This window comes from Beta vulgaris, chromosome 1 (assembly GCF_026745355.1).
Source record: "Beta vulgaris subsp. vulgaris cultivar EL10 chromosome 1, EL10.2, whole genome shotgun sequence".
Classification (NCBI taxonomy): domain Eukaryota; kingdom Viridiplantae; phylum Streptophyta; class Magnoliopsida; order Caryophyllales; family Amaranthaceae; genus Beta; species Beta vulgaris.
Window position 1 is genome coordinate 45,494,404 of NC_079202.1, and position 24,169 is coordinate 45,518,572.

The 24,169-nt window shown below is 37.2% G+C and overlaps 3 protein-coding genes across 3 annotated transcripts; 2 read left to right on the top strand and 1 right to left on the bottom strand.

Annotated features, from left to right (window-relative positions):
* The first annotated feature begins 183 nt into the window (after window positions 1–183).
* LOC104892702 (hypothetical protein) lies at window positions 184–6,668 on the top strand. The gene is made up of 7 exons (XM_010678692.4): window positions 184–787; window positions 1,502–1,554; window positions 1,755–1,847; window positions 1,940–2,163; window positions 3,373–3,439; window positions 5,493–5,603; window positions 6,284–6,668. The coding sequence occupies exons 1-7, from the start codon at window positions 382–384 to the stop codon at window positions 6,305–6,307; spliced, it is 978 nt and encodes a 325-aa protein (XP_010676994.1). The 5' UTR covers window positions 184–381; the 3' UTR covers window positions 6,308–6,668.
* A 5,620-nt stretch (window positions 6,669–12,288) lies between these two features.
* Window positions 12,289–14,053, top strand: LOC125496825 (uncharacterized). The gene is made up of 2 exons (XM_048642526.2): window positions 12,289–12,478; window positions 13,283–14,053. Exons 1-2 carry the CDS (start codon window positions 12,425–12,427, stop codon window positions 13,934–13,936), a joined length of 708 nt encoding a protein of 235 aa, XP_048498483.1. The 5' UTR covers window positions 12,289–12,424; the 3' UTR covers window positions 13,937–14,053.
* Window positions 14,054–15,686: 1,633 nt separating this feature from the next.
* On the bottom strand, window positions 15,687–21,382 carry LOC104892694 (probable glucan 1,3-beta-glucosidase A). Its single transcript, XM_010678686.4, is given in 8 exon segments — window positions 15,687–16,039; window positions 16,798–17,150; window positions 17,497–17,652; window positions 17,754–17,923; window positions 18,035–18,193; window positions 18,760–18,951; window positions 19,046–19,165; window positions 21,071–21,382. Coding segments are annotated over 8 exon segments (1,587 nt in total). The 5' UTR covers window positions 21,320–21,382; the 3' UTR covers window positions 15,687–15,851.
* Window positions 21,383–24,169: the final 2,787 nt, after the last annotated feature.

Below are 24,169 nucleotides of genomic sequence, written 5' to 3' on the forward strand. Positions count from 1 at the left end.
AAAAAATTATACTGAATAGACTAAAGTATAGAGATTTTTCTTTTTTGTTTTATAGAACAAAGACTTTTAGTTTTTACCCAATCAATCAATCTTGTTTTATAATCCTTGAAATTTATTTTAGAGAAAAGTAGTACATTATGTAGATGAAACAAAAATTGTGGTCAGTATAAAAGAGGGAATAGGTATATTCCTGCTGTTAGAGTACCCTCCAGAAGATCACATTTTCATTACTCCTCCTAAAAAACAGGCTAAACTTAAAACACTTCATCTTGTCACCCGTATCTCCACTAGTTTTTCCATGGCACTTCTTCTTCTTCTTCCACCATTTTCAACCTGTTAATAATTATTCATAACAGACAAACAAAAACCCAGTTAAAAAAAATGCGGAGCCTATTAATTCTAAGACCCACATCACCATTATTCTCTTCTCCGTGCTCCTCTCTCTCTCCTCCTCCCAGAAATAGTAGCAAATTTGTAAAGCGGCTTCATTTTTCATGTTCTTCTTCAAAAAAACAGCACCAAAATACACAAACTACTCTTCATAAATCTCCTCCTCCTCAAAGTTTACGCCGTCTCTTGAATTGGAACCTCAAACCTGATGATGAGGACCCAAAATCCGATGATAATGGCGGAGAAGGTATGGGATTGGAAGGAGATACCGCCATGAAAGGTACCCTTCTTGCTGGGATTTTGTTGGTTGGTGTTATTGGTGGCTTTGGTGCTGCTGGCTATATTTATAGGGATCAAATTAATTCATTTTTGATCCAGTTTTCTTCTTTCATTGAAGGTAATATTCTTATTTTGATTCTTCAGTTTTTGGCCTAATGTTGTTTTTTTCTTCTTCTGTGTGTTTGGGTAGTGTATCATTTTGTTTGTGTAGTAATAGTATTGTCATTTATTGCTAGTGACTACAAGTTGTACAACTTTGGTAATTTGTGGCGGACATTGTTACACTTACCCACCGGGTATACAACCCACTACTAATAGAGCATTATAAATATAATTATATGTTGAGTTGGATTCCGTTACCATAACCCTCTATAGGTCTTTATTAATGATGGGTAGTCTATCCGGTGGGTAGACAAAGTTTTTTCCATGTGGGGAAATGCGGCCCTCTCACATCCCTCCGGGGACTTGTGTTAAAAGAATTGATGTGCGGATTCTTAAAGGCTCATGAGAGCACCTAGAACTATGTGCTTTGACATATCTCACATAAGAATGTGAGAGGGAGCGTTTTGGAATTGATAAGGATTAAGTTGTGTACCAAGTAGAATGTAAGGTAATGCTAGTTTTGTTCTCCGCTTGATGATGTTCTTTGTTAGATATTGGAGAAATTGATCATTTAATTGTGATACTTGATGTTTGATCAATTAGTTGTGATATTGGAGATTTTGAACTCTAAATTGAAGAAATATTGAGCTATGTTTAGCATAATTTGTAAGGCATTGGAATTTATTTTGATATTGATTTTCGATTCTTATGGAGTTTATTGGTTGAACAGGTAATGGCCCGGCAGGATATGCTTTATTTGTGCTTGTTTATGCAGGACTTGAGGTTTGTAATTCTCATGTCTTTCTTTACAGTTAACATTCAGTATTTATTGGAAGTTTCTAATTTTCCTGTATAGAGCCAAAGCTTGTGCTAGTGGTGTCTTGTTTCTAGAACCACCCTTGCATAGTATGGTACTATGGTCACTTCTTGAACTAAAAGGTTTGGGTTCTGTTGCGTAACTAATTATATTCTGAATCTTTTAGGTACTTGCAATTCCAGCTATTCCATTGACAATGTCAGCAGGTCTTTTATTTGGTTCTCTCACTGGGACTGTTATTGTTTCCATCAGTGGAACGGTGAGATTTCGGCTATCCCTGGTCTTTTGTAAACTCGAATGGTATATCTCTCGCCAAGTGTCCTTATGTATGTTTATCTTGTTTTGTTTCAGTTAGCTGCAAGCATTGCTTTTCTAATAGCAAGATACTTTGCCCGTGAGCGAATATTGAAGCTTGTTGAGGGAAACAAGAAGTTTCTTGCAATTGATAAAGCCATTGGAGAGAATGGCTTTAGAGTTGTTACTCTCCTTCGCTTGAGTCCCTTGCTTCCCTTTTCCCTTGGGAATTACTTGTATGGACTGACATCCGTCAAATTTGTCCCCTATGTTTTGGGAAGGTTTGCTTCTTGTTCTTCCACTATGTTGCTTCTTGGTTTAGTTGTGGTAGCAAATGATGTTGTTAAGCGCCTGCTTTTTTCTGATACTATTGTTGGCCTCAACTGGTGCTTAGACTTTGGCGGCTTGTCCTGGACTAGTGCCTGAGTTCTCAGTATAACTTATAAAGTTATAAGTTATAAGTTCTGTTGAAGCAACAAGATTTTCTAGCGTTTTATTGACACATGCTTTGATGCACTTTTCAACTCTTCAGAAGCCATAAAAAATCAAAAGTGAGAAGAGGGCTCTAAGCGATGTACAAAATTTAAAGAACTGAGATAAGCACCTTTGTATGGAGACATTTTGGGTGATGCTTGGATGGGGTGTTGTTTTAAGGGGGTAATGGAAGAAAAAAAAAAAGAATGAAGGTGGATGGAAGTTGTGATAGATGAGATGTAGTATTGATTGCGTAAAGAGGGGGGAACCAGTCATCTCTTCTACTACCTTCTAGACTTATCTTCATTTTCATCTCCATTATCCCTTAATGCATTACCCTCAGAGTGGCAGGAGAACATGTGCTTTGTCTTTGTGTTGAAAGCTTTTGGTTCCTGTCCATGTCCTGCATTGTACAGTTCATTACCTGGGTTTTGTGGTTAATGCCAAATACTTCCTCCGTTTTCTAATAGTTGCAATGTTTTGCTTTTGCACTCTTCATGTGTTTAGTTTGACCTGAAATCTGTGACTAGTACTACTACAAACTTTAACATATAAGACGTTGTTGGATTTATCAAAATATATGTTTACAAGATTTCACCTTTTTTTTTATAGATAATTTTGACTAATAGATAATTAGAAATACCAATGATCAAAGTTGTGAAATGGCAAGCGTGAAAGTGAAAACATTGCAACTAATGAAAAACGGAGGAAGTATATAATTACTACAAGCATACAAAGATACAATACTTTTAGCAACCTGCAAACTGTATGATGAGTAAAATTGCCGACTTGCTTATACAATACTAATGGGCATATGACTTGTGCTTTGTTTTTGCTATTGATGTGCATGCGGTTTTACTTGCTCTAGTGAACATCTATGCTTTGCATATTGAGCTAATTATTTCGGATGAAACCCCATAAGCATCTTATTGCTGCTAAAAGCTAATATGATGTTGCTTGAAACTGCCTATCAATGCTTCTAGTAACATACTAATTCAGCACTCAATCTCATGCAGTTGGTTAGGAATGCTTCCAGGGTCTTGGGCCTATGTTAGTGCTGGAGCTTTTGGGCGAGCGATTATTGTGAGTAGCACTTTATCACTTGACATCTTTTATTAATTCCTCAATTAATGATTTAGCAATGTTAATGCACACATTTTTCTTTTCACCTATGTTCCAAAGCATTGATAACTAGTAGTTTACAGAATTTTAAAACCTAAGATAATGAAAGGAAGGTCTCTGATAAAAAAAGGGGCAATACTCTTTAGGGACTATCGGTTGAAACTCCAGCTACTGATTGATGGTGTGAATTGCTTGTGTCACAAAAGTCTATCTGTCCTTTATGAAAACTAAATTGTGTATCATCATTTTGTTGCAGAGAGTGTGGAAGTGAAATTGCTCTAGAGCATCCTTGTTAGATTTAGGGGCTTTTTCTTTTGAGGGTATCAGCAAGGAATGTGGTATTAGAATACTAATTTTCCTTTTGAGTGTCTCGTCTTATTCCCTTTCTCCGGTTCCCCTTAATGGGTTTATGGTTTACCCAAAATCCCTTGATTTTTCAATCCCCACCACCCGTTGGGATTTCAATTCGCCACTTTGGGGTCTTTCACATCTCACTCATACCTTTGAATATCACCACCAGCCTCAATATCTCCTCTGCACCTCTGCACCTCTGCACCTCTGCACCTCTGCCTACCTTTACCAACCTACCTCCACTTCTCCCTTGGCAGAGCTTCCTTGTGCTGCACCCACCACCACCTTTACCCTTCCAATTCCAACATCCATCAAACACCCTTCTACTGCCCCCCAAGGCCAAGAACCCCAGCTCCCTTTTGCCATTGAAATGCACGACACCCAGCTCCACCATCGACCTGAAGTCAGCATATCTTCAACATCTCAAAAACCACCTACTTGAGCCCTTTCATGACCCAAAATTCATGTGGAGTAACTCCAAATCTATCCAGCGACTTTCGTACAATCATCAGTTGTTACCTCTATTCAAAATTTGGAATTTTCACTTTGTTAATATCCATCTAATCTACGAACACTTGGTACTGCAATTGAGGTTGTGAAAGTCTTGAAGAGGTCAGTGTTGACTCATATGGAACCGGAGCTCTCACCATTCGCCAGAATTGGGATACCGGAAATCTTAATTGAGGATCAAAGTACGAGGATGACTATGGAGAGAGTGAATTGGGGTTTTCCTTTTCCTTTCATTTTCAGTAACTAAGCATTGTGGAAGGGATTTGAATTTGATTCCCTTTGTTGCCTGAACAAAACAATTGCATTTCCTTTCTGAATTCATTTCCCCTAATTTCCCGTTCTTGTTCCCCTTGAGTCTAGAATACCTGCCCATTTGTTATTGAGACATCTTACATAGTCAATGTGTTGCTTGATATGAGGTTGCTAAGATTTGAGGTTGCTGAGGGCAATTTAGACCTTCCGCTCAGAAAGAAATTGACATGATTATTGGTATCATTGGTTCATTGATATGGCAATGATCGTGATGGTATATTATGTTTGGTTCATTATCTTCCCTTTTAGATTGGAAAAAGAGAAAATGAAAGACAATTTGCATCTGTTTAGAAATTGGCCTGCGACTATGCTCCGAGTTCAATTTTTGGGAAATTAAGCTCTCTAGGAATAGATTTGCTGTGCTTTTACTTTTGTGAACAGTGCATTTAGTACTGGAAATATAGTTAAGAATCAGGATGTATCCCTGTATGGAAGTCTTTTCACACCATTTTCATTTCCTTTTCTTCTCCCTTGCACTCTTCTCTCTCTCTTCCCTTTAGAAATTGCAGATATAGCTATCAAGGATCTAGCTAACATGCATTTGGTGGTTCTAAGTCGATTCCCGGGACCAAGAAGATCCCTCACCAAAGTTGAGATTGACTAGTAGGGGTTACCTAGATAATTTATTTGTCGTGTTATCTCTGTGAACATGCTGGCGACCTTCAAGTATCTTTTCAGGTGTCTAAATTTTGATGACTTGAGGAGCTATATTAAAGCGTTCTGTTTTGTTTCCTTGCTGAACCAATATGGAGAAACTGCTTCTATACTAATCTATTTCAAGTCAACTAGTACTCAATGCTCGACTTCTACCACTTTCAATAGTATGCTTTTCACTGTGCAGCAAGAAGAATCCGGGCATGGCGTATCTGGAGGAAATGGTCAATTGATCACACTGGGGCTGGGATTATTAGCGACAGCTCTGGCTGCTTCTTATGTCACAAAACTTGCCAAGGTAATGCATTCGGAGCATATCATTATTGTCACACTATGATGGTCAATCATAAGAATAGGAAAATAATAAATGTAATCATCTTGTGGTAGATAGTGAGAGTATTATCATATAGCTCCGCATAATATTTGCTGAATTGTTTACTCTTGAAATCGTTAATGGCTGGATTTTCTTGCTTCTAATATTATTGCTTCTAATATCGTATAGCTGAATTTTATTATTTATCCCGTTAGTTGCAATTATTCGTATGTTGTTCTTTGGATGATCTCAATTTATCGAAAGTCATACTCGGATTTCCATGATGCTCTGTGCTTTAGAAAGTGTTGTCATGAAGTTCCAAATGTTATTTGCTATGTTACTTGGACCTGGCTACTTTTCTCAAATGTGAATATGTACATCTAGGTGTCAATCTCGGTTATCCATACCCGTGTAGAAGTGTCGAGGATTTGACTTGGTGACTTGCAGTAACATTAAAAGTCTTGAGTAGCAAAGATTGTTTGTATTCTGATATGCTTGCTCACTGCATTAGAATCTCGTGGTCAATTAGCTTCTTTGGTCTGTTGGTATTTTCGTTGAGCTCAGTCTTAGCTTATAAGACGGTGATTACGTGTAAGAACACCACAGAGCTCGAATATACGGAGTATATCTTTCTATGTTGATAGTCTTATCTACTTTGTTTGCAGGATGCAATGAAGGACATTGAGTGAAAGAGAAGCCAAGACATTGTAGGTTGTAAAATCCGTAGGTTACATTTTAATTAATCATGTAAATTGAACGATAGAACTTATTTTTAACCAAATTACCAAATTTTTATTCATAAGTTTATTTCTACTTTTGTTTTTGCTAAGATCACGTGAAAGATAATGAGAAAGAAGCATCATAAGCTGTAAGTTTCAGTTGGACTTCTCTACAAGTGAAGAGAATGACAAAATTTGTCTCGACATCCTTTGACTTTGAGATTTGTAAATGCTACTTCATACTCATAGCATTCCTGTGAATTTTTTACGTCTCTTCTCCTCTGGAAGGTTCTACTACTCTCATATTTCCTGTTTGGGATAATTGTACTTATATTTACTTTCTGAAGACAAGACTCTAACATGTGATTTCGAGTGCAGACTCCTCCAATAAGAATAATGTTAAGTTGTATAACTATTTAAGGTCGAACTAGCAATGGTATCTTACATATAGACTCCGTTTTGTAGGGCGTAAGATGTTTTTTCGGAAAACTGTTTTTTTCTATTTTCAGTTTTACATTGTTTGGTTGGCAAAAGAGTGTAAAACCATTTTTTCTTGGGGTAAAATTACTCTCCCAATGATGGAAAACCATTATCCTTTCAAAATGAAGGGAAAACTATTTTCCTTATCTCTTGTACACTCCTCTCCCTACCTCCTTACTTTCCCTTCCATTTTCCTTTCGCTTCATCATTTTGCTTACATCAAACCAAACAACGGAAAACTAATTTTGGAATTGTGTTTTCCATTGTAAATTATTTTCCATGAAAATCGTTTTAGACTGAAAATGTTTACGCTCTACCAAACGGAGCCATAATTATTATTCGTGTAAAGCCAAATATAGTGAATTATTTTGAAATCTAAGTTATCTCTAAATAATTTTCAGCAAGGGCAACGAAATCTATTTTGTAGATGAAAGCAAATGTAGATAACAATCCTTAACTTTATATAAGGGAAAATAAGGGTTGTATTTAACCTTCTTTTAACCTTAAAACATGTTAGAACTCGTAAAAGGGTGATGAAGATGATTACTATGAATGATGAATCTTCTAGGCGTGTGTAGACACTTTCCCAAAAGTGATATTCCGACCCTATACGAAGCACGGGTTGCACGGAATTCAACTTCGAGATACAAAGAAGAACAACAAGAGTCACAGTCGTATGAATCTTGTTAAAATGAGAATAAGTTTTGATTTTGTGTTTGATGATAAAAGTATAATCAAAGACCTTGAGAGTGAGTGCTTTTAGAGAGAATTATGTTCTGAAAATTATATCTTTCATCTGTGGTACAAAACCACACTTATACACGCATACGATTAACCGTCAAAAAACCGCTCGCTGCACACAAACTCACGCAAAGACAGAGGGCCTGTCGCGAGAGAGCCTGTCGCGAGTCGCGACAGTGGTCGCGAGTCGCGGCCAAGATTCTGCCAATCTTCTGCCCAGCCTTGAGTTCCTGAGCCTGTCGCGAGCCACAAGCTTCTGCCCATGCGAGCCACGACAATGGTGGTGAGTCGCGACGATAATTCTGCCCAGTTTAGTGTGTTTCTTTATTGTTTACTATACCATAAACAATCCACGTGAATAATTAATGTAACTTGAACAACGACACCATAACCAAGTTATTCAAGTACGTTACATGAACTTAATCAACCAAATACTCTAAATTATCCAACAAAACAGAAATCGTCCGTATTTTTTGGGCTTTGCTAAATAACGCCCTAGTATTTCCTATTAACGCCCTAAATACGGTATTTTTATACCGTAGTTATATACTTGTATTTCTTTCTCTCTCCTCCCCTTGACTCACCCCCATCTTCCTCCATTTTTTACCCTTCTTTCTCCACTTTCTCTCCCATCTTCTTCTCTCCCATCTTCTTGACTCACCACTAAACACCTGTGCCACCGCACAACCACCGCCACACCACCACCACCGCACAACCACCACCGCGCCACCATCACCGCCGCACTACTACCCGACACACGACCACCGCATACCCCACCATCACCCCCTCTCTGTTTTTTTTATATATACAGTGAACTTTTTTTAAAAAAAATTAAGGGGCGTCCACCATGGACGCCCCATCACCGGCGGAGAGCGCCTCACCATGTGGTGGAGCGTCTGCCATGGGCGCCTCCACCGGTGGTGGGGCGTCCATGGTGGACGCCTCCCTTTATTTTTTTTTTTAAAAAAAAATCAATGAAAATGCAGAAAACAGAGAAGAGAAGAAGGAGAGAAGAGGGGGTGGGGTGTGTTAATGTTGCCGGAAAATATTATTACCGGAAATAATGGCACCGGAAATTGTTGCTGACTTGCTGCCGTTGCTAGAGTTCCTTCGTGACAGTAACGAGAGAAATTGAGAGTGAGGGAGTGATGAGAGAGAGAGGGGGGTGAAGTATGGGAATGGAGGGTGGGAGAAAGTAAAATAGTATAAATACATAATAAGTATAAATACAGCGCGTTAGTAAAAAATAATAGGGCGAGGTGTACATCAAATGAGTATTTTTTTCAAGATTTTTTTAAACTACCTCTATATATACTCACTTTCATTCTCACTTCCTTTCACCTCACCCCAACCACCATCCAACCACCATAGCAAACACCACCACTGAAACCACCACCACAACGGCCACCACCACCACCGCGTCAACCACCATGATAGAGGCAACATCAACACCACCGTGAGACCCACCCCACCCCACCGCCACCACCACAACACGGTGGAAAAAGCATGAGTTTTTGTAATTTTTTCGCCAGGGAAACCAACCACCCCCGTTGTTAGTACATAACACACTGGAAAAATTTGCTTGGTTTCCTCCAACGATTTTTTTTCGTTTCCTCCACTGAGGAAATAAAAAAACAGTTCGGGACCGTGCCTTGGTGGCGGATTTTTTTTTAGAAGACTAATCATATTCTTTTTGGTGGTTGTCTGCGACAGTGAGGTGGTGCTCCGGTGGTGGTGGTGCTCTGGTGGTGGTGGTGCGCGAGTGTGGCTCTGGTGGTGTTGTCCAGTATTGGAGGTGGTCCGCCGATGGTGGTGGTGGTGATGGGCGCTAGTGGTGGAGGTTTGAGAGATAGAGTGAGGTGAAGTTGGATGAGGAGTGAGAGAGTAAGAGTGGGGTGAAAGGGGGAGGGGTACGAGTAGGAATGGCAACGGGTCGGACTTGGACCGGATTATGCATAATCCGACTCCGACCCTACAGAAAGTCGGAATTTAAATCCGAGTCCGACTCCGAGATCCGACTTTGAAAATCCGAATCCGACCCGACCTAAAATCCGAACATCCGACTCCGAGATCCGACCCGACTTAAAATCCGGACATCCGATTTAAAATCCGAACATCCGACTCCGAACCTGATCCGACTTATTTTACTTCCAATTGTTTAATCGTTTTTTCTGTGGGAAAAGCCTATATAATACAACTGGCTGAAAGTCGAAGTCAGATTATACATAAATAATACATTACATAAATAAGAAAAAAGGATTGATTGACTCGGAGTCGGAGTCGGATGTCGGATTATTTTATGAGATCCGACTCCGACCCTCCTCCGACTCGGAGTCGGATTTTTTAAACGGAGTCGGAGTCGGATTCCTTTTTTGTCGGAGTCAACTCGGATTTTTTTCCTTCGGATCGGAGCGGACTAGGGTCGGATTCGGATTGGATTCCATCCCTAGGTACGAGGGGGCATTTCAAGGAAAAAATACGGGCGATTTTTAGTAAATACGGGTGATTTTTAGTAAATAGCGATTGGGTTACATACCTTCATGTAAAAGCTAATAAGTTACGGAGGCTAATAATACAATTCAAATAAGTTCAATGAAAACCCAATATACGTGCAAAGGCTATCAAGCCATATCACAGCTAATAAAAAGACCAGATAAGTTTAGAAAATGGCTAATAAATCTAGTTAGAGTCAATAAGTTTATTGACCATCTTTTCTTAAGCAACAAGTTTAAGTTTAGAGAAGAGTAATTCAGCCAATTTAGGTTAGAACTTCAAGCTTTACTAGTGTTAATTGGTGGAAAGTTTATAGGAACTTTTTGCCATTAAGGTTGGAAGCACAACGTAGCTCCTCAAAAAGGGTAAAAAGAAAACAAGCAAAGTTAGATGGAAACAATTATCTCTCACTCTGATTATGCATGTTATTATACTATTCGTTGTACAACTACAAGACACCTTTGTTTCTTGTTACAAACGTATGTGATCGGTGATCCCCCACATTATGTGTAAGATGTAAGATGTAAGATGTAAGATGTAGTCCCCTCATATAAACTAACTTTCATGAATACAACGATTAAAGTAATAATGTACCAACCTAAGTTGTAATACTTTATCATGTTGTTGTCTAACTTTTATCTATAAATTGATGCTGCCTTTGTTATAGTATTACGCATGTAATTATAGTATTAATATTATTAAGACTTTGGGGGTGTGACGCAGACATTGAGAATGTTTGCCAAATCTCTGTTAGGTGCATAACAATCCAATTCTTCGGTGGAGAAGATTACCGAGGCCTGAGGGAAACTTGCCTAACTTCAAATAAGTATATTGTTTTACCAGGGTACTTTTGAGTTATTTAAAGACTTTGACTTTTACTGAAAGCATTTCAGATGTTTTGGAGATTAGTGAGGAATAGTTTTTTTTGATTATTTACTGTTGTGATTTGTGAATGGTGATAGTTGCATAGTACTAGTATTTGAAGTTGTGGTAATATTTAATATTTTAAGTTATTATCATTGTTAGGAAGTACAAATTTACTACCTTTCTTAAATTTGTTTATCGTTATTTCTAAAATAGCATATATAGCATTTATCTTTTGAATATACATGCCCATTTATAAAAGGTGGATAACCCTTTAAAAACTTCAGGAATAATTGATGTCTTTTAAATATACATATTCGTTTCGGACATATATAACCTTTGACTGAAGTGATTTACTTTAAAAATTATCAGCCTAACTCGTTAGCAACGTAACAATCTATTCTACCATCTCCATGATATTTCTTTGCCACAAGGGAAGCTAAGTTACACCTTTGATCCTCATTCCTCAATCTTGATCTACATAACCACATTAGAAAATTTGTCAATCCTAATTCATAAAGATATGGTCTTATCCTAGACAATAAACCCTTGTTTCCTGCATCAAAGCAAACATTGGTAAGCTAGTAGCAAGCCAAAAGTGAACCAATAATGTAGCAATGACTTAGTATCTTTTCCATAAATCTATGGCCTCCACGTGCCCCACAACATGCTATCACGAGGTAACAAGTGTCCCACCATAGTTGATAGTCACTAAAGGTGGCCATGGGCCGGGCTGGCCCGTGGGCTGCTCGAGCCCGGCCCGGCCCGAGCCCGCTATGGGCCCGGCCCGGCCCGCTAGCCGTAACATGGGCCGTGGGCCTTGCACGTTGGGGGAATTTAGATTTCGGCCCGGGCCCGGCACGAGCCCGTGGGCCTTGCAAATTTTTTTTTTTCAAAAACTGTGATTTTTGGACCAAGCCCGCGGTGAGCACGAGCCCGGCCCGCCAGGCCCGTGGGCCGGGCCGGGCCATGGACAAGTTTCCCATAATTTCAGCCCGGCCCGGCACGGCACGAGTTTCATGGGCCACGGGCCTGGCCCGGCCCGTATTCCACTTCAGCCCGCGGGCCTGGCCCGTGGTCAGGCCCAGCACGGCCCATGGCCAGCTCTAGTTGATACGTATCTAATATAGTTCTAAGGATATTTTATAAGAAACTAGTAAACCTAATAAATGTGAGGAGAAGGGGGGAGGTAATAGGTATTGTCCATATTATAGACAGACTGTAAACTCTCACATGATATTGCTCTTTTCTTGCCACGACTCAGCCTCCATGCACCACCCCCACTTATCTTGCCAAGTGTTGCTTATTGCTTAGTCATCATATTTTCATGTCTTTTTTATATTATACTCACTTTGTTTAACATACAATTTGCATAGGGAATAGTACACCTATAAAAAGGAAGAATGTTTTCAGAAGCAGCACATAATAAGCAAGAACAACAACAACAACAACCTCTCTTAGTTTGACACTTTAGTATAGTATAATAATAAGCTGGTAGTTACTTTGGAAATGGAGTGGTGTCCTCAAAATGCTATGAAAGCTTTCTTGCAAACTCTCCATTTGGTAATTTCTTTTCCCTCTTAAACTCCCTCTTTTTTTTAGCACATACGTGAAATCTTGTTTTTCAGTGATTAGTTTTCCAAGTATTGGTTTCTTTCAGTAACTTCGTGTTAGATTTGAGTCAGATTCTCGTGTAGTATTAGAGATTACCCGCTTGCTAATTTAAACTCCTCTACATATACTTTCTATCTTGTAAATTATTTTTTAGATATTTTATACGTTTTAAAATATCAGGTACGAGTACGATATGAGATTTTGTTAGATTTATTTCGATGATTTTTTTTAATCTATTAATTTTTCATTAAGTTTGTTAAAGTTGTGACAGTTATAAATAGTCTAAGATGTACTGCAAAACCCAAATTTGGAGGATGGAATGAGTATATAAGATAAACTTTTTCCTACCATCATACTCCCTCCGTTTCAATTTAATCTACACACTTTGACATTTTACACTATTCACAAATTTCACTTTGACCATCATTTGTGATTTATACGCGGATGAAAGTATAGTCAGGTGAGATCTTGTTAGAATCATAACATGTATTTTAATATGTAGTTTTTATAATTTTTACAAATACAAAACTAAATATATATGTCCTCAAAGTTTTGCATTGGCATACGTGAAAAGTGTAAGTGTGTAGATTAAAATGAAACGGAGGGAGTATATATAATTTTTTTGTCTTGTATCTCTCAAAAACAATCTTTTGTGTTGCACCATTATCATCATAATTAAGCTAATATCAACATGTTAATATGAAGTTTATGTTGTACTGATGGTATATTGGTATTGTTTTTCTTTTGTTACAGTGTAAAGTAAATAAGATTCATAATGCAGTACAAAAGTACGGGTTAGATGGAAGCAAAATCATGGAACCTCAAGGAACGGAGTTACTATCAGCTTTAGCAGCAGGAAACCAAGCAAGAATAATACTAGAAATCACCACTTCACATTCCCAACAACAAAGTGTTACACCTTTAACTCTTGGTCTTGCTGTTGCTGCAAACCAAACTCAAGGCAAACTCATCTGCATTCGTCCATCTCTTCATTCCTGTTACGGGCTTGAACATGTTGTCGAACACGAAAACAAACACGAACACGACTGCAATGCTAATGGTAGTGCAACTGAATTAAGAGTTGGAGATCCATGTGAGGTGGTAACTGATATTCGGAACGTCGATTTTGCTGTCATTGATTGCACTAATCTTGACGCTAATCGTCTAAGATTACTATCTGACAAACTTCATCTTAATCCAAGAGGATTTATCATCGTTGCTAATAATATTTTACATAGAGAACAAGGTGTTGCTCTTGTTGATCAGATCTTGAAGGGTAAAAGAGGAATTCAATCATCTGTTACAACTTTGCCTTTAGGATCATCACCAGGATTTCAACTCATCATTAAAGTTAAATCTCAGAAGAGGAGGAAGCACAAGAGATTTTTTGTCACATTTGATGATTAAATGATGTTCTTGTGTTCTAATTTCTGTTTTTTTTATCTTTCCAAGTAAAGTTCTGCACAACTTTTAAAATGTATATATATGTACAATAATTATATATATACAGTCTCCGTACTCAAATAGTTGTTTAATTGACCTTTTGGGTCAAACTTATAACTCTTTTAACCTCACTAATATAAGAACTAAAATATACATATACAATCGATCTCTTAATTACTTGCAATAGATTCATCTTAATGTATATTATTTATTGTAGTTGAGCAAGAGTTTGTTAATTTCACAAGTGCGTAATTAGGAGTCCACTCATGGTACACCCGGGTGTACCATGCTCATGGTACGCTCAGGGGCATTTTCGTAATTAATTGCAAGTTAAGGGGCATGCTGGTAATTTCAGAACAATAAATGATAAAAAGCAAAAATCTGAATTCAAATCTTCTCTCTCACTCTTCCTTCAATTTGAAACCTTATATATTGAAAAAAATAGAGAAATCAACACAACCTTGTGGATCATTAATGGCGGATTCAACTCAAACACAACAATGGAGACCAGAAATTCGCTCATTTCTCTCAATTCTTTCTTGCCAGAAAAATCTGATTTTCAATTATTCTCTCTCCTCCTCCCAAACCTTCCAAACACAACAATGGAGATCTGAAATTCGCGGAAAAAAAAATTCCAGATTTGAAATTCGCGAGATGAACGATGAGATGGTGATGACGCAGACTCGAGATGATGATGATGAGGCGACTGAAGAGACCCAAGACCCATCCACAACGATGATGAAGACCCACGACCCAAATCTGATTATGTTTTTGCTCATTTGTTTTGTTGTTGTTGTTTTGCTCATTTCCCCTCATTTATTCGTATTGCATAAACCAGATGTTTTTAGTTGTTTTACATGATCAAGACATGAACAAAATTATGAGTGCTGATTTTGAATTATCATTGTAGGAATGAGCAAATGTATTCTGCAATAATTTTGAATTCTAATGTTCAAATGAGTCAAACATCTATGCTCATTTAGAATGATTGAAGATTATGTGCTCATTTACATCATTTGTGTTGGATGATTATTGGCGCTTAGTCAACTTTTATGTACTTGCTCTAGTCTTTTTTTTTTTTTTTTTTCTATTCATTTCATCTCTTTATTCATTTTCTTTTTTGCTCACCTGTAATTAGTTCGTTTTCATAACTGCTCATTTGCACCAAGTTTGCTCATTTTCTTAAATGAGTAGAAATACTTGCTCATCTGCTCATTTTACTCATTTGCTCATTTCTCATTTGCTCATTTTGCTCATTAGCCCATTTTTCTCATTTGGCGAAAATTAGCTTTAGGTGTACCATGAGCATGGTACACCCAAGTTTACTATAAAGATTCTCCATAATTAGATATATATATGAGTATTGTCTAGGAATGGAGATTGCTAAAAACAAAATAGGAGATCAATTTAGACGGAGACGAGGAGATATATATAAAACAGAAGTAACTCCAAGGGTTCCATTGGGTTCCATTTGATCAGCAGGGGCGGCTTTTAGCATGTTCAACATGTTCCATGGAACAGGGCCCCTTTATTGTGAGGGCCCCAAAATAGAGAAAGTTCAGTAAAAAGAAAAAGTTTATCTACTTATTTGGACTATTTTTTTTTTCATAATATGATTATGTGAAGTATGGATGAGCTATTACGTTATTGAATTCTTCAAATACGAGATTGCACAGGGCCTCTATATAGTTCGAGACGGGCCTGTTGATCAGTATACTGAAAATATAAGCACTTCTGTATTATTGTATACTTCTATATGTTACACATAATATGTTATTTTCCATGATATTACAAATCAGAATTTAGGATAGATTTCGTGTTATTTTTCATTGAATTTGAAATAAAAAAGCAGTTTGATTTCTAGTCAATAGTTTATGATCTACTTGTTTAGTGTGATGTAACCATTTTGAATCATCCACTGGAGACTCCAGTGATTGTTAACATTCTTGAAGGTCCAGTAAGCCCAACCAAACGATGCACGACCATACACTTGAAATTGTGCATCTGCAAATCTTTGAAAATCTTCCTTTGTTGCGTCACGAACCTGCCACTCAGCCACCCATTCTCCTGGATTAAATTGGGAAAAAGAAAGCAGCTGATTAGTGCCAAAGTATTATTAAGTAGTTTAAGAATGTGTAGTTGAGATTAATAATCGCTCTGTTTCAAATCATAAGGTATAATAAGTGTTGACATTATAATAGAGATGGGAGAGAGGAAAGAAAACATACATTTTCCAATCTATTTATAGTAAAACTAAAACAAATAAAGCTATAATTTAGGAACACTACTAACATGATCTTCAACTATACTCACTAATTTAGTTATTAACAGGTAAGCATAACACATTTATATCCCTAATAAATCAGCCACTACATGAGTAAAAAAATGGAAACCACAATCGGAAGAGTGGTTAATGAAGATCATGTGCTGATCTGCATCGTAGTGAAGAGAAGTGATTCACAAGGCCGGATGGAGAGAGCCGAGAGGTGTTTCAAAAAATGGCGTTGGTGATAATGTGCATCAATAAAATTAGCTCCTAGAATAGCTAAATAAGTTAGCATTTCGGGATAGCTTTTGAAGGTCAAATATGGCTGTTTCTTAATGAAAATATAGTTTATTTTTTTTTTTTTTTAAAAAAATTTGTCTTGGTAAGGCAACAAAAATCTTAATCAACCTAAACCAACAATTAGTTTTACTATGCATATTGTTTTGGAAACAGTTTTGACAACTAACCTCAAATAAGTTAACAGCTTATAGCTACCAAAAACAGTTGAGATAGCAATTGCTACAGGAAGACAAGAACTAATACTGCCGATCAAACTTACCAACAAAAGTAAGGGGCCCATTGGAGGTGGTGACATAGCCCAAATCGGAGGACCTGTTGTTGTTGATGAAGTCTATGTTTTGTTGGACATTCATGTTGTCAAATATGTTGGAGAAGAGATTGTAGTAATGGACATCAATTACAGCTAACTGCATTCCACTAGCAAGGGGAAACAACTCCTTTGGATCCATAGGCCCTAAGCGATTGGACAGTATAACATACGCTGTTGAAGAATGCTTGCGCACTGCATTATATCCTTGTTGATAGTAATTTTCCAGAGTTTCCAAAGTCACATCAGGGGCATGAGGCTCGTTGATCAGTTCCACTGCGTATAGATTTGGGTGTGTGGCGTATCTGCAATCAAATGTCAAATGTCATGTGTGCCTAATGCATTCAGTGTAATAACATCTTGTTGCATGAATTAAATGACAAAAGTTTCGGACTAGCTTCAATAATGAGTTGTTTGGCTCAAATTTGGCAAACTTCTGGCTCATCTGATAGAGAAATTTTCAGAGTTTAGATCCGTTTAGACAATTTCAAATAAATTCCAATGATTTCTGATAAGGGTTTCTTCAGTTCAATTAACAGCAAAAATCAAGCTGTTTTGTATGTTTGTGAATAATAAAGTTACAAGAAACACGAACATGTAAACGACATGATACAAAGAGCGTGGCTGAAGCTTCTACTCAAGAGCGAATACCTGGAAGCTAAGAAGTCGATAGCAGCAACACTCTGTTGTATAGTAGCATCAGTTTTTCCCCATTCAATAGATCCATCTCTAGCTCCACTATGCTCATTCCCATTTTGTGACCCAGGTGCTGCATGAAGGTCTATTATAACCTGGATACCATATTTCCTGCAGGTCCAAAATATAAAAATATTTTATCATATAACTCCCTATTTCACAAATTAAAAGGGTCCTTACAATCAGCAGGCTGTGTGCTAAAATAGACTTACTGCGCCCAAGAGAAGGCATTGTCCAAGGCCTGTAGTGATCCTCCCACAAAAGGCTTAGGTGGTGTTGGGTCACTGGCTATCCACCATCCAACAGGAATCCTGACAGCATTCAGTCCATTCTCAGACATAAACTTGAAATCGTCTTCAACAATGAAGGTGCTCCAGTGCTCCTGATACAGTTAATATATGTTCACGATTCTGTCAGAGCAGCCTCAAATTTTTATCGCGAAAGCTGGTCATAAAGCAATATGGTTTACAAGTGATATATGTATGATGCTTACCTTCATGACTTGCGGGGCCTTTTCGGGGCCATAACCATTCGTGACTTGGAATTCGCCTTGTGGGGTTCCTATTATGGTCATCACAAAAACAGATGGGTTATCATCCCCCCAACCACCATCCCCTGCATAATCTGCAGTGACGCTATCTTCTGTCTTTGCCTGCAAGAGTACACAATATTCACCAAAAGCTACTGAAAATTGCCTGTGTGATCAATGCCTTCGATGATCAAAGGCAAACTTACTACTCCCTCTGTTAAAATAATAGGCTATTAGTTGACTTTTATATTGTGATCAAATCCTTGTCAACTTTGAGCATTACTTTTTATCACAGTCTCATCATAAAAATTTACTACTCCATCTATATTGATATAATACAGACATACAGTAGGCTATATTTGACTACTGTGACTAAACCCTTGTCACCTTTAACTTTTAAGCATCATTTACTTCATCCTGTGTCTTCAAATCATTTTTTTAAAATTTTTGCTCTTAGTTTCCTAATTTTTATATATTTATACTCCTTTGTATCATGTTTTGACATGAATGAGAATTCACACAATTCATACTATTCCATAGTTTTATATATCCTCCTCCTCCCTTCTCATACTATACTTGTTCATGATTGTACTACTAAATTTTGTTCCTGCTTATATATCTTCATAAACATGTGCAGTTGCTATGAACCAGACATAGGATTTGGAAGGAGAAAAAAGTAAGTGGTAAACCTGTAAGAAGAGACCATTAGGAGCTTGTATTCGAACACGAGAAGTATCATCAGACTTCCTAACAATCTGAAAGACTTCAGAAGATCCTGGGCTGTTGGCTTCTGCAACCACTGCAGGACCACTGCCCTGCACTCCGGCAAACTGATTGCTGAACACCCGGAGATTGAACGTGTTTTCGTTGATTCTCCATCACTAGACCCCAAAATTGTTGCAATGAAGTTAAAAATACTCAACATCAAATATTTGTAACAAATGAAACCGATGTTTAAATGTAGTAGTAGATTACCTTGAAGGTTTCCCAACCTGATGCAGAAGTTCTGTTAGCAACTAAGATGGTCCCTCCACCACTCTCAGCACATACATACTTGTCTATAGTCACTGATCTCAGCTGTATTTGTGTTCCATCCTGTGTATTTTAAACATGTGCTTAATATTACAGTCTGACATAAAAATGGACTCTTTTTAGGCATTCGCCCATTATAGAATGTAATACAATGGTGTCACGAACTAAAAGTTTACTTCCCTTAAAAAATAAAAATAAAAATAAAAAAACTAAAAGTTTAAAGCCCGTTCGGTATTAATGTGGTTTTCTATTTTTTGGTTTTTTTTTATTTTTAAAGTCATATGATATATGTCCTATAATGAATAAAAAAGTATTCAAATGTATTGGGAACTGTTGAGAGTGTAATCCACGTGTGTCCCATATTGAAAGAATTGAAAGTATATGACTAATATATAAGCTAATGGGTTACTCCACCTATAACCATATGGTTTTAGGATGGAACCCCATTGGGCTTGTATTTTTTCTACTCCCTCCGTCCCATATTATAGTGCCTGATTCTATTTTTTCACGTTTATTAAGGTAAATAAAATCTAAGAGAAATGTAAAGAGTGTTTGTGTATTGAAAATAAATGTTATGGGGAAAAGCTGATTTTAGGAGAGAGAATGATTATAAGTGGTGAAAGAGAATTAAATGCATGACTCATTCAACCTTTGAGTTGAATAAAACAAAGCAAAAAACTATTTTCAAGAAGCAAATAAATAATGATGGCACAATTTTTCTAGGAAAATCATGGAAATATGTGGAATAAAAAATGGAAACAAGAATTATATTTTGGGACACCTTAAAAGGAAAGAAGCACTATAATATGGGACGGAGCCACGGAGGGAGTAGAAAACTGTTTTCTTCTATTGTTAGTTTTACATTGTTTGGTTTGTAAAGAAATGTAAAACTATTGTTAGTTTTTAACTAGTTATTTATAAACAACTAGTTTGACAGCTTCTTTTACCGAACATCAATATCTTATACCGCTACTTGGACAGCTAACAGTTAGGGGTGTTGATGGGTGGTTAATTGGCCCGAAACAACATTTTGGTTCGCTCTTTTTGCAAACCGTAACCGTTTAGACTGGTTAGTTACCGCTTAAGCAGTTAACCCTTTTTTGGTACGATTTTTCGGTTAACCATTAACCGTTATTTAAGTTATACTATTATGTTTTACTTAATGTACATATATATTTTTTTATTTTTTTGTGCATATATTTTAATATTATATATACTCTAATATACAATGTATTATAAAGTAGATAATAAATCTATTGGAAAACATAATTAACACTAAGAATTCACTACATTTCCTAATTATAGTGATTATATTAGTACTAGAGTTTCCAAATAATCACATACTTCCTCTAATTGTTGTAACTTTGTAAAAAATATTAGAATTAATCTAATCGTTCGAAAATGTTCCACAATAATTAATTAGAGAAAAAATATATTTCGGTATTTCGGTTAACCGTTTACTCAAAAATCATAACGTAACTGTACCGTTTAACCGTCATTTTTATCGGTTCGGTAACCGTACCGTTAAAATATTTTTTTACCGGTATGATTACCATCCATTTGACCATTTTTTCGGTATTTCGGTACGGTTTTTCGATTTCGGTTTTTTATGAACACTCCTACTAACAGCTACATACCAACCATAAATAGCTACAACTAACGGTTACTCTCATGACTAAAAGCTAACACCACAACTACAGTTGCCGAACACTCCCAAATGTCCTACAAAGTTACCAAATTGAAGCATAACAAGTCTAAATTTATTTAAATGTGAAATATTTAAATCTAAAATATTTAATTGTGAAATAAGATATTAGTGGGTCCAATATTAAATGAAGAAAAGTTCCTGGACTTATATTCTGCATTTGGATATTCCGATATTTATACTTTAAAAATCTAAACAGTAGTGTTAACAAAAGTCAGAGAAACATAACAAGTCTCATAAAGAGGAGAGAGAGAAGTACATACCAGCAAGTCTTTGTTAGGAATGCCATCAAAAAGAGAAGGCTTAATCCAACCTTCAGTTACAAGCCATCCTCCCAAATTAACTGCCTTCACTTTTAAAACAGGGTTTACGCTAACATGGCTGTTAATGTGAACCCTCCCACCTTCACAACTCATAATCAAGCTCTGTATGCAACAAATCCCCACTAACAATGAACATAAGAAGGGAATTTTAGTAATCTCACACCCAACTTTACCAATGTAAACCTTCATATCTTGCTTTTCAATGCAAATATATTAATGGAATTGAGAGAGGACTTATTATGGATTACGGAGAGCAACATTTATAGTGGAAAAACGCGCATTCCTCTAGAAGCACACTTTGTAATTTGTATTATTATCGTTGACCTATCCTGACGACTTTCAGCAATAATTAGTTTTATTACGAATATACAATCGTGGTTGAGTTGTGGAGCAACGGCATTCTTTATTTGGATTAGAGGTGATCATGGGCCGGGCCGGGCCGCGGCCAAAAAATTTTGCCTTTTGGTCGGGCCAGGCCTAAATTCGGGCTGAATTTTTGTATCCAGAGCCCGCTATTTCAGGCCTAAATTAACGGGCTTTTGCGGGCCAAAAAATAGACTAAAACATCGTTTTTGGCTTGCCCAAAGCCCACCCAAAAAAAATTCGACCGTGCCGGCCTGGCCTGGCCCGCGGGCCGAAAATTTTTGCACAAAACTCGACCCAAAAACGCAGGGCCGTCTCATAAAATTAGGGGTCCTGTGCTAAATTAAGTTATAAAAACTATTTTTTGGTGAATAGGAAGAGATGGAAAAGTCATTAATGGTCTTTTTTTGGAGAATAGAAGGAGAAGAAACACCAATTATAAATTAATCTCTTTACGTTTGCATCCAACATTACACTCTATAAAATTATAAAGAAATAGTATGTAATTAGAGTTAGGTTTTTTTCCTCCTTAGGAGGACAACTAATAGAATTGGGCCCTTATATTTTTGGGGGCCCTGTGCAGTTGCTCACCCTGCACATGGCCTTAGCCGCCTATGCAAAAACGGGCCGGGGTGGGCCAAAATATCACCTCTAATTTGGATCAATATAACTTCTTATTTAGCCGCGCTATCTAGTATTAACTTTAATCAAGAAATTTTATCATATCGTTGCAAATGTGATAATGTTGAAGTAATATGCTCTATTTTTTAATTAATAGGAAGATATGTACTCTTCGATTTCTAAATTTATTTTAGGCCTTTATAGAAGCTTTTGTAAATGATCTACTTATAAGTTGACTAATAAATTTATCTTTCAACCAATTCTTTTTAGAAGAAAACAATAAATTAGGGATGTAGTAAATGTTTTTGTTAGTTGATGATATAATGGTAAACATGGATGGACACTCAGCACTAAGTCCTCCCTCTTCCAATATATAATAGAGATATTCTTATAATTCGTATCAAATTACTCCCTCCATCTCAAAATATAGTTTCCAATTCCTTTTTCTCACAGTAATTTATACAAGTAGAATCTAAAAGAGATAGTAAAGATTTTTTGTTTATAAATGGAGAATAATTTGGGACACCCAAAATGAAAATGGGAATTATATTTTGAGACAGAGGGAGTATATCAAATAAAAATATATGATTGTAGGTTTAGGGTTTTCTGGAAAGGGTAAGAGAATCAACTAGCTTGATTCCCTTACTTGTCGTTTGTTAAGACAAATCAATCATTCCCTTTACCCTCTCCTTTCCCCCAAAGTCCTCTACTTTCATAGTTTCATTCCCCACCCTCCCCAAGGTTTCACTTACCTTTTTCTTTCTTCTACACCATGATGGCCTTGACCAATAATTGACCACTAGTCCAACCACCAACCCAGCCACACAACCACCACATCAACCACTGAACCCACCACCTTAACAACCAAACCACCACCCCAACCACCATTACCGCCACTAAAACCACCACGATCGGCACCGAAACCACCACGATCGCCACCAAAACCACCACGATCGCCATCGAAACCACCACACCAACCCTAAAATTACCATCAACCACCGAAACCACCACCCCATGCGCCAAAACCACCAACCCGTGGCCGAAACCACTAACCCATGCACAGAAAACCGCCAACCCATGGTTAAAACCACCAACTCATGGCCGACTCAACCACCACGTCCAAATCCATCCACAAAAAAAAAACCAACCCAAATAAAAAACCTAACTCTAATGCTTGATTTTGGCTTCAGATTGTCAAATTCGGCCATAAAAACTTCAGATATGAAGTTTTATGATCGAATTTGACCTTTTAAAACCTCAAATGTGGCTTTTAATGGTGGTAAAGAAGGAAGGGGGAGGACCGGTGAGGTGGCGTCGGTGAGATGCGGCAGTGAGGGGTGGCAGTGAGGGGCGCCGGTGAAGGGCAGCAGTGACAGACCGGTGTTGATGGGTGGCAGTGAGAGGGTGGTGGGAATGGTGGTACTTGAGACTTGAGAGAGAGGGGAAAATAGTAAGAGGAGGAAGATGAGTTCTCAACCAAACAACATTTTTAATCAAAGGGTTTCCTTTTCTTTTCTCCTTGTTTCTCTTTCTTAAACCCTTTCCCTTTCCCTTTCCCTTTCCCCTTCATGAACCAAACGCCCAAGTTTTCTATGCGGATGTCCGCATAGTTAATAGTCTGTGGCCACATGTATAAAACACAAACTAGCTATATTGGGACACATGTAAACCCTTCAATTTAAATAAATAAATAACCCCTAATAATTATAAGTAGTCCCAGAAATGAAAAGAAACCCTTAATATATTGATCGGTAACCTCTAAGATAAGTAAACTCAACAATATAGTTATCAATAACACCTACTATCTTTATTAAATCCCAACAATTATAAATAACCTTAGGTAATTGGTATGTTGATTAGTAACTTAGAATACAATAATCAACCCTATATGTCGACCAACAACACCATTAACTAATAACTATAATTATGGCCAACCACATACGAAATGTTGTTTACCATATACTTCTTTCGTTTTCAAATAGTCGAATCTAAAAAGAAAATAACACGCATATTAAAGAAAGTTCAATAATGTACGATAAAAAAAATTAAATAAAC